This window comes from Pavona decussata, unplaced genomic scaffold (assembly GCF_977016875.1).
Source record: "Pavona decussata unplaced genomic scaffold, jaPavDecu1.1 SCAFFOLD_27, whole genome shotgun sequence".
Lineage (NCBI taxonomy): Eukaryota > Metazoa > Cnidaria > Anthozoa > Scleractinia > Agariciidae > Pavona > Pavona decussata.
Genome location: NW_028145450.1, coordinates 2313763 through 2325828, shown reverse-complemented (window position 1 = coordinate 2325828; position 12066 = coordinate 2313763). Strand labels below are relative to the sequence as shown.

The 12066-nt window shown below is 37.9% G+C and overlaps 1 protein-coding gene across 1 annotated transcript in view; it reads right to left on the bottom strand.

The window, feature by feature from the left end:
- The window catches only part of LOC146485306 (uncharacterized), a 128296-nt gene that overhangs the window by 52942 nt on the left and 63288 nt on the right, over window positions 1-12066 (bottom strand). The window contains exons 6-12 of the mRNA XM_085103648.1: window positions 10852-10974; window positions 10566-10688; window positions 10339-10461; window positions 10098-10220; window positions 5854-5976; window positions 5613-5735; window positions 5372-5494 (exon numbers count right to left, since the gene is read on the bottom strand). Of these exons, the coding sequence (XP_084959774.1) occupies window positions 5372-5494; window positions 5613-5735; window positions 5854-5976; window positions 10098-10220; window positions 10339-10461; window positions 10566-10688; window positions 10852-10974 (861 nt within the window). The remainder of the gene's footprint in view (window positions 1-5371; window positions 5495-5612; window positions 5736-5853; window positions 5977-10097; window positions 10221-10338; window positions 10462-10565; window positions 10689-10851; window positions 10975-12066) is intronic.

Below are 12066 nucleotides of genomic sequence, written 5' to 3'. Positions count from 1 at the left end.
AGACTTATGCTATATGTCACACAGGCCCATTATTATTTCTGTGTGCTTTTCTAATAACTTACAGAAATTTGCCTCTTCAAAAATAAGTGAGGTATTTCAGTCCATCAAAAAGGTATATGAAAAAACTAAATATTTTGTACTCTGGTGTGTGGGCCACAAGTCATATCCTGCAGCTCTAAACATCAGGGGAGCTTTTGAACATGAGATATACTGAATTATAATCCAATGTTGCTTTAGTTTCTAATACGGTCACCTCTCTCGTGGGCGACCACCCTTGGGGCACGACAAAGTGTTCGCTTACGGGTGGTGGTCGCGTATGGGAAAGATCAACAAAATAAGCCTAATACTGGATTGATAAATTAATTACATGAAATATTACCTTAGCAGCTAAAATTAGGCAAACAGAAACTAATTTATTTGATTTTTCACATCTATTCATTTTTCTGTCGAAGCGTTGTGTAACAGATTACTGTACCAATTCCCGTTTACCTGCAGATCCAATTATAGCCATCTTCTATGTCTGTAAACTGTTATTATCTGTCAGCAGTCCAGGGTAGCGTGATTAGCTATACAAGCGAACTTTTGTTACTTCTGAGTAATTATTTACTAACGATCATACGTGATTATCTTGGGTGGTCGCTTACCGGAAACAGAAAACTAAAGAATATGCCAAATTTCTGGACTAAAAAGTGGTTGTGGTCCCTTAAGAAATTTGAGTGGTGGTCACTTACGAGAGAGCTCTTGAAACAGTATTTAACTGAGAATCAAAACGGTTATTTACGAAGTGGTCGCTTTCGGGAGGTGGTCGCTTACGACAAGTGGTCGCTAAATGAGAGAGTTGACTGTAGTATCACGTCTCCTATTAACCACAAAACATTCATTTAACAGCATGGGCAAATTTATTAATTTAGCCATACAAAGCTACAGTAGCCATAAAGATACATGTAGCAGTAATTGCCTGAATAAAGACCTCAATTCTCTCGCTTAAGATTATATAAGATAAGACGTGGTAGTTATTCCTCAGCTTACAGCTAACACATCCAGCAAAATCTTCATGATCTAAGTTTACAGTTATTCAGATTTATCAGCTATTTGTCTTATTCTCTAAGTTACTACAAATGTTGATTATAAGTGAGCTAAGTTCTTCATCTATTTAACGAGCCCCATTCCCATTGAAGGAGTGAAGGGGTTGGGAGGATTCTCAACAGGTTTTTGTATGAGGAGGCTTCACCCATAGGTAAAAAACCTTACCCTTTTATATAACATTTTTGACATAAAATGAAACCCTTTTATATACCTTCCATAAAAATGGTGCTCTTTCAGTTGAAACATTACATATTCTTTCTGTGGTTGTGTTTGAGTATTCTGAAATTCCTTATTTAAATACCTAAAAAACAGTTTCACAATACTTGTCTATACTTCAGTTCATGATGTTCCTAACCTTTTTATATACCCGCCAGCCTAATTTACCCCTTTCGGACGGTGTCTCACCGTATAGTCTATCATAAGGAGAACCCCCGAGGGTCCCGATTAGACTTTAAGGAATAATCACTAAGACGAAGCTCACTATACAGTTACATTTTACTACACTATATGAATCTTAACCGGTGTAGTAATCTGTCAAACAATAACGCAGATCTACAATACACCAAGTAAATCACATATATACAATATCCTTCCCATAATCTAGTCCACCCAGTCCTAAAAATGCACTTGGTCGGCTAAGGCAGCAATGGATCGACGTCACTGTATGAAGGATGCTCATTTCTAGACCAGAATAGTTTTTGTTTTGGTCATGCTTAATTTAGCTCTCATTTATTTTATCCTTTTTGTCGCTTTATTATCATGATTATGATTATCTTTTTTTTTTTTTTTAAGGGGGGGGGGGGGGGGAAGGTGGTGTATAGATTTTTTGAGGATCACGTTCGTAACCAAAATGAACTACGGCTGAATAGATAACAAACATTTACACTTTGTGAGAGGATTCATTGCTCAGGCCACCTTAGACATTTCTGTCACACAGGAGAATCCTCCCTGCATCTAATATAACCAGCTAACTAATAGTTTAAAATTACAAACCGACGCGTAATAAAACATGGAGTTCAAGCCTAGTTTTTAGAGACAACTAACCGAAGTTATCAATAAAAAATTTTATACATTAAAGATTGCATGTTTCTTCAGCAGGGTAGCGGTATTGAGTATATATTAGACACAGTCTTCCAATTATAAAGAACAAAGCAATCTCTACTACAAAGAAACAGTAGTCTTCTTTATTTTCCTTTCCAATTCATTGCAGTAAGACAAATTTGCTTAGTGCAAAATGGCCATCCCCTTGTACACGTTTGTTAAACAGTAAACGCTTCAAGTGCTGAAATTTACACTAAAGATAATGAATAAATGATATCACTTAAACATGTTAGAACACGGCAGTGAAGCTTACTCTAATAATTAGTTATGACATTCGACTAACACGACCATATTTTCATCGAACGTGTCATCAACGAACGCTAGCAACAAATCAAGAAATGCGATAACTATTGCTTAAAATTTTCCCCACGAATCAAAATGAGCCTTTTTTTTTTTCACCAATGTAATCGCAATAAAATCACGGAAAAGATGCTGAAAGAGTTTAATTAAAGCTGTCATATAACGAGGTAAGTCCATCTTGTTGAAACGCGTTCAATGTCCACCAATTATTTTTCCCTAGCTGCTGACCAGTTCGTTTAAATTTATTGGCTCAAGCCCTATAAATTTCTCGGCAAGTCAGTCAGTGATTCCACTTTTTTGACCAACCAGCGTTTTTAGACCCTCAACTTCATTGAATTTTCTTCAATGTGATAGACTTATCTCGTTACATGACAGCTTGAATGAAACTGTTCCAACGTGACGTGGCCTTCGCTAATGTAAATAACATCGGTCCTATAACCTGTCATCGGTTTCGCAAACATAAAACAGTTGTTCCAAACATGACAAATCATTCCATTTCGAAGAGTGCGCTTGGGACAAAAAATGTACACAATCCTCTTTTCCTTCAACATTGTTAGGCTCTCCTGTATTCCAGTTAGTGTAACTAACCCCTCTTCCGTCAACCCATATCCAACGTGACTTGTCATTGGGGTTCCTGTACAAACCAATCCATGTGTCTTGTGATATTTTAGGGGCAAGAGCTTGTTGTTCAGCTTGAGACTTCACCATTGCAAGCTTCGATCCCATTGCCTCACAGGCAGATTTTGCTGCATTCCAGTTCAATTTTCCAGATGAGATCAGGTAACAAGAGTCTTGTATGTGCATCCAATTCTTTGGACATATTCCTGCAGTGAAATATTGCATGGTACTTAAGATCACTTGAAAGCTATGTATACAAATCGTCAATTATGATACAAATCAGTTGTTATTAGATAACAGGATAAGTCCATCATATTGAAACGCGTTCACTTAGTCGCTGACCTTTTCGTTTACAGGCTACGATAAAATTCCGAAAAATTAGTTCTGTAAAATTGAAGCCCAAAGATTTATCCGGGAGAAATTTGATGTGGTAGGGTTAGGGTTTGTTGTCACCTTGGTGACCAAATTCTAAAAAGGCCTTTTTTCAGTTTTTTTTTTCTTCTTTTTGCAATTTTCTTCCAATGGTTTCTTAACTTTTAGGATTTTGAGGAGCTTTAGGAAAACGAAGAAATGAATGGTGGGGGAGTCCAAAACGGCTATAGAAAATAAAGAGATTTAGCATCGCGTATACGTGAAACGAGAAACGGCAAAAATGACCACGTGACCACAATTTCCCGATTAATAAATTCAATTAAATTCGATTAATAAATTCAAGACGGCAATCAAGGCTTATCTTTTTAGACAAGCCTTTTTATAGTATTTAGATATTTAAATTTCGTTTACATTTGTATTTTTATATATTTGTATTATGATCATGTTGTAATGCGCAATGGAAAATTTATATTCATAATAGCGCAATAGAAATTAATAAAATTATTATTATTATTATATTATTATTATTATTATTATTATTATTATTATTATTATTATTATTATTATTATTATTATTATTATTCGCGTTTGCTGGTTGCCGGTTGCCGTTTCTACGTGAAAACAGGCTATTTCGCGTTTGCCGTCTACGTGAGAACTACGGAAGTATATTTCTTCCTTTTTTCTCACACATAAAAGTAGTTGATTGTTGAAAACAAGTACCCCAATAATTTTTCCGGCAAGTCATACTAAGACAAATGAAGTTTCACGTTTGAAAATCCATCAGAACTCACTCCTTACCGCATTTTTCTTCATGAACTCACCACAGTGAGTCGCAAAATTACTTCATGGAAACTCGCAATAGCTAATTATAAGCACACGCGAAGCTAAAGTCAAAAAGTTCACGCTATCTTACGTAAAACGTTAAACGGCAAGGTGACGTTTGCCGTTTCACGTAAACGCGATGCTAAATCTCTTTATTGTTATTACTACCCGTTGAGGACATAGAAGGAAACATCGTTGCAAGTATCCAGGGTTAGAAGAACAGTTGTATTATCCAAAAGTATTTGTGGAGGAAGCAAGGCTTGGAAGGCATTCATGAGATCCTTGAGTGCACTCTTCGATATCTGATGAAAATTACAATACAGTCGAACCTCCCGTAAGCGACCGCCCATAATGTGAAGGATATGTGGTCGCTTACGGGAGGTTGTCGCTTACCAGAGGTCGGACCACGGGGGGTCTAAATTTCGGGTCATTTACATATGGTAATTGCGGAGACCAAACCCTTTTGCCAGTGCTTATCGAAACCCAAAGTAATAACTTTTCTTTAGACTGCCTGATTCAGGAGCAAACAGTAAACGGCATTTTTGCAATGTTACATTTGAAACGTAAAACATCTACAACTTTCGCGTTTGTTTGTTTGTTTGTTTGTTACATAATTTAGTTGACGTTCGTTCCCGTGAGAGATCCAGCAGATTGTGTGTCAAGTGGTCGCCTACTGGAGGGTAAAAACAATTGAAATTTTCAAACAATCATCTCTAAAACTGCTCGCTTACGGGAGGTGGTCGCTTACGAGAGGTGGTCGCCTACGGGAGGTTCCATCTATACTGATTTGACTTGAAAACGTTTGGTATTTTGGAAAAGTGGTCGTGAATGAGAGGTGGTCGCTTACGAGAGGTGGTTGCAAAAGGAGGTTCGACTGTACAAAATTTTGACCTTAACATCCCTCAGCTGAAAGAACATACCATCATTACCAAAAACGTGATATTCTAAAAACTGGAGTGTCGTTATCGAATTTAGAAAGAAAAAAATTACACCTTTGTGCCAACAAAAAGAAGCAAAGAGTTAAATAATATAATTGATAATGTGCATTGAGAGCTTTCCATTTTCTTCTTACCTTGGCAAGTTTTTCCATCACCAACAAATCCTGAGTTGCACGCGCAGTAATAAGAGCCCTGGTTGTTCTGACATTTGGCATTTACGTCACAGACCGGAGAAGAAGCGGTGCACTCGTCAACGTCTGACAAAAATCCAACAACAAAAACGACAACAAAATTCTAAAATCTTCTGATTTAATCGCGATTACATTTAATAGAAGTTAAAGAAACTGTTAAGAGAGCCTTCGATTTTGCTCTTACCTTGGCAAGTTTTTCCATCACCAACAAATCCTGAGTTGCACGTGCACTTATAAGAGCCCTGGTTGTTCTGACATTTGGCATTTGCGTCACAGACCGGAGAAGAAGCGGTGCACTCGTCAACGTCTGACAAAAATCCAAGAACAAAAATGACAACAAAATTCTATAATCTTCTGATTTAATCCCGATTACATTTAACAGAAGTTAAAGAAACTGTTAAGAGAGCCTTCAATTTTCCTCTTACCTCGACAAGTTTTTCCATTACCAGTGAATCCTGAATTGCACATGCACTTATAAGAGCCCTGGTTGTTCTGACATTTGGCATTTACGTCACAGACCGGGGAAGAAGCGGTGCACTCGTTAACGTCTGACAAAAATCCAAGAAAAAAAACGACAACAAAATTCTAAAATCTGATTTAATCGCGGTTATATTTAATAGAAGTTAAAGGAGAAGATCATTCCAAAATGACACTTTTTTCCCTTTCATCAATAGAAAGGTAATGTAAACATTGGGTACTCACGGAAGTTTCAGCTTCCAAAGAGCTTTCTATCCTCATGAAATCCTTGCTCAAAATAGTCCAAAAATCGAGCACGGTCGCCTCCACCTTGGAAAATACTTAGCAGCCTGGCCATGCTTGCGTGACGTCACTGAGTTTAACCAAAATGGCTGAGCCGTATCGTTTCGAGCCCGAGCGTGTAAGTTGTGCGCACGCTACTGCCTGGCACGGCCGTCACAAATCTGATGTGACGCTAAACATGTTAACATGGTTAAGACACGAAACATGGGGATTATAGAAAAAACGTCAAAGACAAAAATAAAAACGAAATTTTATGTGCATCAACCTTTGTACACGCAAACTCTGGTTTCACGTTGAACATAAAAAAAGGAAAATGCGGTCGTGCAAAAATGTGCAAATTCGGAAATAACACCGTGGAAAAAATTACACTCAAAATTGCGACTAACTAAAATATTGCACTGATTTTTACCTTTCTGAAATGTACATTAGTTGTACTCTCATATCCATTGGCTTTCACTTTGCAATCTTCGATAATTGTACGATAACAATAACAAATTCAGCGTTACATGTTTTAGTTCTACGGCGTGAGTCGTAGACTTGAAAATTTTGGTTTACATATTGTTTGCTTCGTGCGTTTGAAACGTCTGAAACAAGCGTGTCAAACGTTCCAAAAATTTGATTGTCTTGGCGCGTTTCGATCGTTTCATGTTTGTTTATGTACATTGCGCTCCTCTGCATAATTTCACTGAAGTTATTAATTCTGACCTTATCGAAGTAAACTGTCAACCAACCGCACTTGTTTCAAATGAGACCCGTATTCCCTTCTGAATCAAGCAGAGGAAACGTACAGTGAAGCGCAAATAACAATAAATTTGCAGTTCCCGAGATTATTATTTAAATGTTTTTATCTTGATCAGATAATTAAATTGGTCGGTCCGCTTCAGGAATCTATTATTGACATTATTATAGTCATGTTAAACTCAGTCATTATTACGTCTTTTTAAACTGTTGAAAAACTCAAAACTTTGCATCCTGTGCTATTAAAATGTAATTTTTCATTCACAAAATTTTGCCTTTACGCAAAATAAGCGCCGAAATGTCTTGAGTATCAATTCACCAAGCGGCGCTCAGCTTCTTGTTCGCTTTCGTAGCTGTTGGGCGTGAGAAAAACTGATTGATCGAGATAAGTCAATTTATATTTTGTTTTGCTTTTGTTGCATGTTGTGTAGCTTTTGTTTTTCGAATATCCAGTAGCAACAATTGATATCTACATAATTTTTCCTTAAAGTTCTTGTAGTTATGCACAGATGATGATAGCCTTTATTTTAAAACGATGAGTATTAAAGCTACATGAGCTTGAATGTGGGGTCGTTTGCAATTAACTAATTACAAGTAAACTAAAGAAGCTAAAAACTAAGGGTATATACAGACAAAATGTTTGAACTAAATTAACGCTTACAAATATGAAATCATGAGCATAAAATTAAGTATATGCAAAGTCATCTTTTCTAAAATTACAAGTGGATGCAGACGTTATCTTAAAGCTGAATTCATTAAAATTAGCTTGAGATTTAAGCTTTAGCCTGAGCTCACGATAAGGAATGTTATTTGTCAGGGCACTACAGTTGTTGGTCACTGCATTCCACAGGACTGAGCCTCTAAACGCGACAAAGTCTTTCATGTAACGCGGGTTGAAGCGTGGAACAATTAAAGAAGCGCAAGTCCGGGTTGAATAGTTTGTGGCCCGTTTCTTAGAAATCAGGTCGATTAATGTGACAGGTAACCTATCGTGGAAAGCTTTATGGAGACAGATAAAAATGGCTAATTTATAATAAATAGACAGAGTCGGCCATTGGGCCAGTTGTAGGACATCAGCAGATGCCATATCTTTCGGCAAATGAAAAATAAGTCTCGCAGCCCTGCAGTGAAGTCTTTCCAGGGAATGAAATAAGTCAGAATTGCAGCAGGATCCCCATAGTATAAGACCATATGTCACTGATGGCAAGATGACCTTAAAATAGAGGTCCTGACGAACGTTTTTAGGGAGAAATCTCGCCTTCTTAAGTAATCCTAGTTTTTTAGCAAATGATTTTTTGAGTTCCAGCATATGTTGAGTCCAGGTCAGTTTCTCATCGACGGTCATTCCCAGTAACCGTGATTTCGATACCCATTCAATCGTAGAATTTCCGATAAGGATCGGGGGAATGTTTACCGGGGGATTTCTTCTAGAGATTAGCATGGCCTCACTTTTACTTGGGTGGGGTGTTAATCTGTTAATGAGGCACCACTCGTTTAATTCACGAAGTGCAGAATTTAACTTGGCAATACTTTTCTCTGCCGTGTCACTTATGCAGTAAACCGTTGTATCGTCGGCAAACATATAGACGGATCCGGAAGATACTGAGGACGGAAGATCGTTCGTGAAGAGAGTGAAAAGTGTCGGCCCCAAGACAGACCCTTGAGGAATTCCAAAAGAGATCGGTATCATCTCTGAAGTTGATCCATTAACAGCTGTGTATTGCTGTCTTTCCTTCAAGTAACTTTTAAGCCAATCCAGGAGTAGCCCTGATATGCCAAAGTCCCTTTCCAACTTCGTTTCGAGAATGGCGTGCGACACACTATCGAATGCCTTTTTAAAATCTATGAAGGCAACTGCTACCACTAAGCCTGCGTCCACAGCTTCTCTCCATGCACAGATCTATTAAAAAGTCTTATTTCCTTCAGTAGGTTTATTTCTGATAACAGACGAAGGCTTTACAGAATAAGATGTCGCCGTGACATGCGAAAGATAAGCATGATGTAGTACATCAACACTCTGAAACGCCAGAAACGATAGAAACTAAAAATGCAAAACGCTTCGAACGATCTAAACGAACAATGTCAAACGCTTTGAACGATCGAAACGCACGTTTTTGAACGATCCAAACGCTTGCAAACGAAACAAACGTTATCCTCAAGTGTGACGGAAGTGACCAAAATTTGACACAAATCACAAAGCTAATTTCTATGTTTTCTCAAAATCGCTGTTACAAAGGTCCAAACTGTGTAATGACATTCCAAGAAGGTGGCATTGTAGCGACAAAATAAAGGGCCAAACTTTAAAAATTAAGCTCGTTTGCGCGTGCCATGCAATAGCGTGCGCTCAGCCTGTAGGCAACGTTGACCAAGGAAACAATGGCTCTGATAACGAGAACGAAGGTGCAGAAAGACTGTTAAACTTAAATTGGTGCTTGTGCGGAAGCTGCGAAGTGCGGAAGACCGCAAGAGAGTGCGTTTGTTGAGTTGAAAAACCGGAGTCAGAAAACAAGCTTGAAGGTACTTTGTCAACCAGTATCAGGATACGACGAGTTCTTCTTCTGTTTTCCGATTTTTTTTTTTTTTAATCTTCGCTGGATATGAAATCTTATATAATAATTGCTACTGCGTCTGTTTTTTTCTTTCTTTTGCGAGTTTTACCGCCGAGGAGATTATGTCGGTGGTCCACTTCAAAAAATTCAACAGTGAAGTGATCGGAACAAACATACAAGTGTTCTTCTTTCGGACAGAACTTTTTGTCCCGGCCATTGCTTTGCCAAGTTTTTTCTTTTTACTGGTAAACGATGGAAGGAAATACCTTTTTTGCCGTCTCTTTGAGACCTGTTTGAGCAATATGGTGCTGAACAAAAAGCCTTAACTGCAAAAGGACGAGTCGTGTGTTCAAGCTTCCCGCCAAACTTCAGGTTGAACTCAATGACGTCACGGAAGCATCGCCAGGCTGCTGAGTATATTCCAAGATGGCGGCGACCGTGCACGATTTTTAGGCTACTATGAACAAAGATTTCATAAGGATAGAAAACTCTTTGGAAGCTGACACTTCAATGAGTACCTAATGTTTAAATTACCTCTATTGACGAAAGTAGAAAAGGTGCCATTTTGAAATGACCTTCCCCATTAAAGCAACTGTTAGGAGAGCCTTCAATTTTCCTCTTACCTTGGCAAGTTTTTCCATTACCAGTGAATCCTGAATTGCACATGCACTTATAAGAGCCTTGGTTGTTCTGACATTTGGCATTTGCGTCACAGGCCGGAGAAGAAGCGGTGCACTCGTCAACGTCTGACAAAAATCCAAGAACAAAAACGATAACAAAATTCTAAAATCTTCTGATTTAATCGCATTTACATTTATTAGAAGTTAAAGAAACTGTTAAGAGAGCCTTCAATTTTCCTCTTACCTTGGCAAGTTTTTCCATTACCAGTGAATCCTGAATTGCAGATGCACTTATAAGAGCCCTGGTTGTTCTGACATTTGGCATTTACATCACAGACCGGAGAAGAAGCGGTGCACTCGTCAACGTCTGATAAAAAAAATACAACATCAAAACAACATCAGAATTCTGAAAACTCCTTATTTAATCGCCGTTACATTTGAATTGGAAAAAGCCTTTCATTTTCTTCTTACCTTGGCAAGTTTTTCCATCACCAGTGAATCCTGAATTGCACATGCACTTATAAGAGCCCTGGTTGTTCTGACATTTGGCATTTACATCACAGACCGGAGAAGAAGCGGTGCACTCGTCAACGTCTGACAAAATCCAACAACAAAATTGACAAGAAAATTCTAAAATCGTCGGATTTTATCGCGGTTAAATTTAATGGAAGTTAAACAGGCTGTTAGCAGAACCTTTATCAATAGGTGGGAGAGCAAAAATACGAGAATTGGCAATAACTTTCCATTTTCCTCTTACCTTGGCAAGTTTTTCCATCACCAGTGAATCCTGAATTGCACATGCAGTTATAAGAGCCGTGGTTGTTCTGACATTTGGCATTTACGTGACAGACCGGGGAAGAAGCGGTGCACTCGTCAACATCTGAAAAACAAAATCCAACAACGATTTTCTAAACACTTCTGATATAAATAATCGCGGTTTTGCTTAGTGGAAGTTAAATACACTGTAAGCAATCTCTTTCTAAATAGTTGGGGGAATGATACCAGCTTCCCTTCGACTCGCTCGCTTCTCCATCGCCCGCTCAACTGTAATTTTTATAGAAAAAGACTACCACCAGTCTGATCATTAAAAGCTCAACACACCTTTTAGGTGTGGTCCCATATCAAATTAAAAGTTAAGGAGAGCTCAGAGTTTGAGTAGAGGAAAAATAAAAAACGAAAACGAAAACCCCAGAGAAACCTCGAAAGCAAGACAAGTACAGCTGTATTTCATTTAGGTCAAGAATATAAATATAACATTCCTGATACGTCACAAAATAGATGCAAAATAACAATAGTCAGCGTGGTCGAGTGGTTAGGGCGCTGGACTTGAAATTCGGAGGTCCCGGGTTCAAGTCCCGCTCTGACCACTAGCTGGAGTTGTTTCTCGGTAGCCCCAAGTTCAACTCCTCGGACGCGCTTGTAAATAGCCAGCTGGTCTGCCTCCTGCCAGTTGGGATTTTTTACCATGTTATTTTCAATTTAAATTATTTCTTTGTGAAGTTTAATGCTCGGCCCCACTAGCACTTGTGCTATAAACACTGCCGAGGGTAAACAAAGGTTGTTATTAGTATTAGTATTAGTATTAGTATTAGTATTAGTATTAGTATTAGTATTAGTATTAGTATTAGTATTAGTATTAGTATTAGTATTAGTATTAGTATTAGTATTATTATTATTATTATTATTATTATTATTATTATTATTATTATTATTATTATTATTATTATTATTATCATTATTATTATTATTTATAACGACCCCGCAACAGCCAGTTATTAGAGGCTTATGCCAAGCAACGAAAAATCATCCAGCTGGAACCATATCTTGTTGTAAGGGATGTCAAATTCTTGCTTAAGGTTAACCTTACCTTCTACTCCAAGATAATCTACACTCTTCCCTAGATTAATCCCCACTTTCAAGCTCTGTCAAACGGATCTAGTAACACAACTGGCTTCCAGAATCAAACTCACCT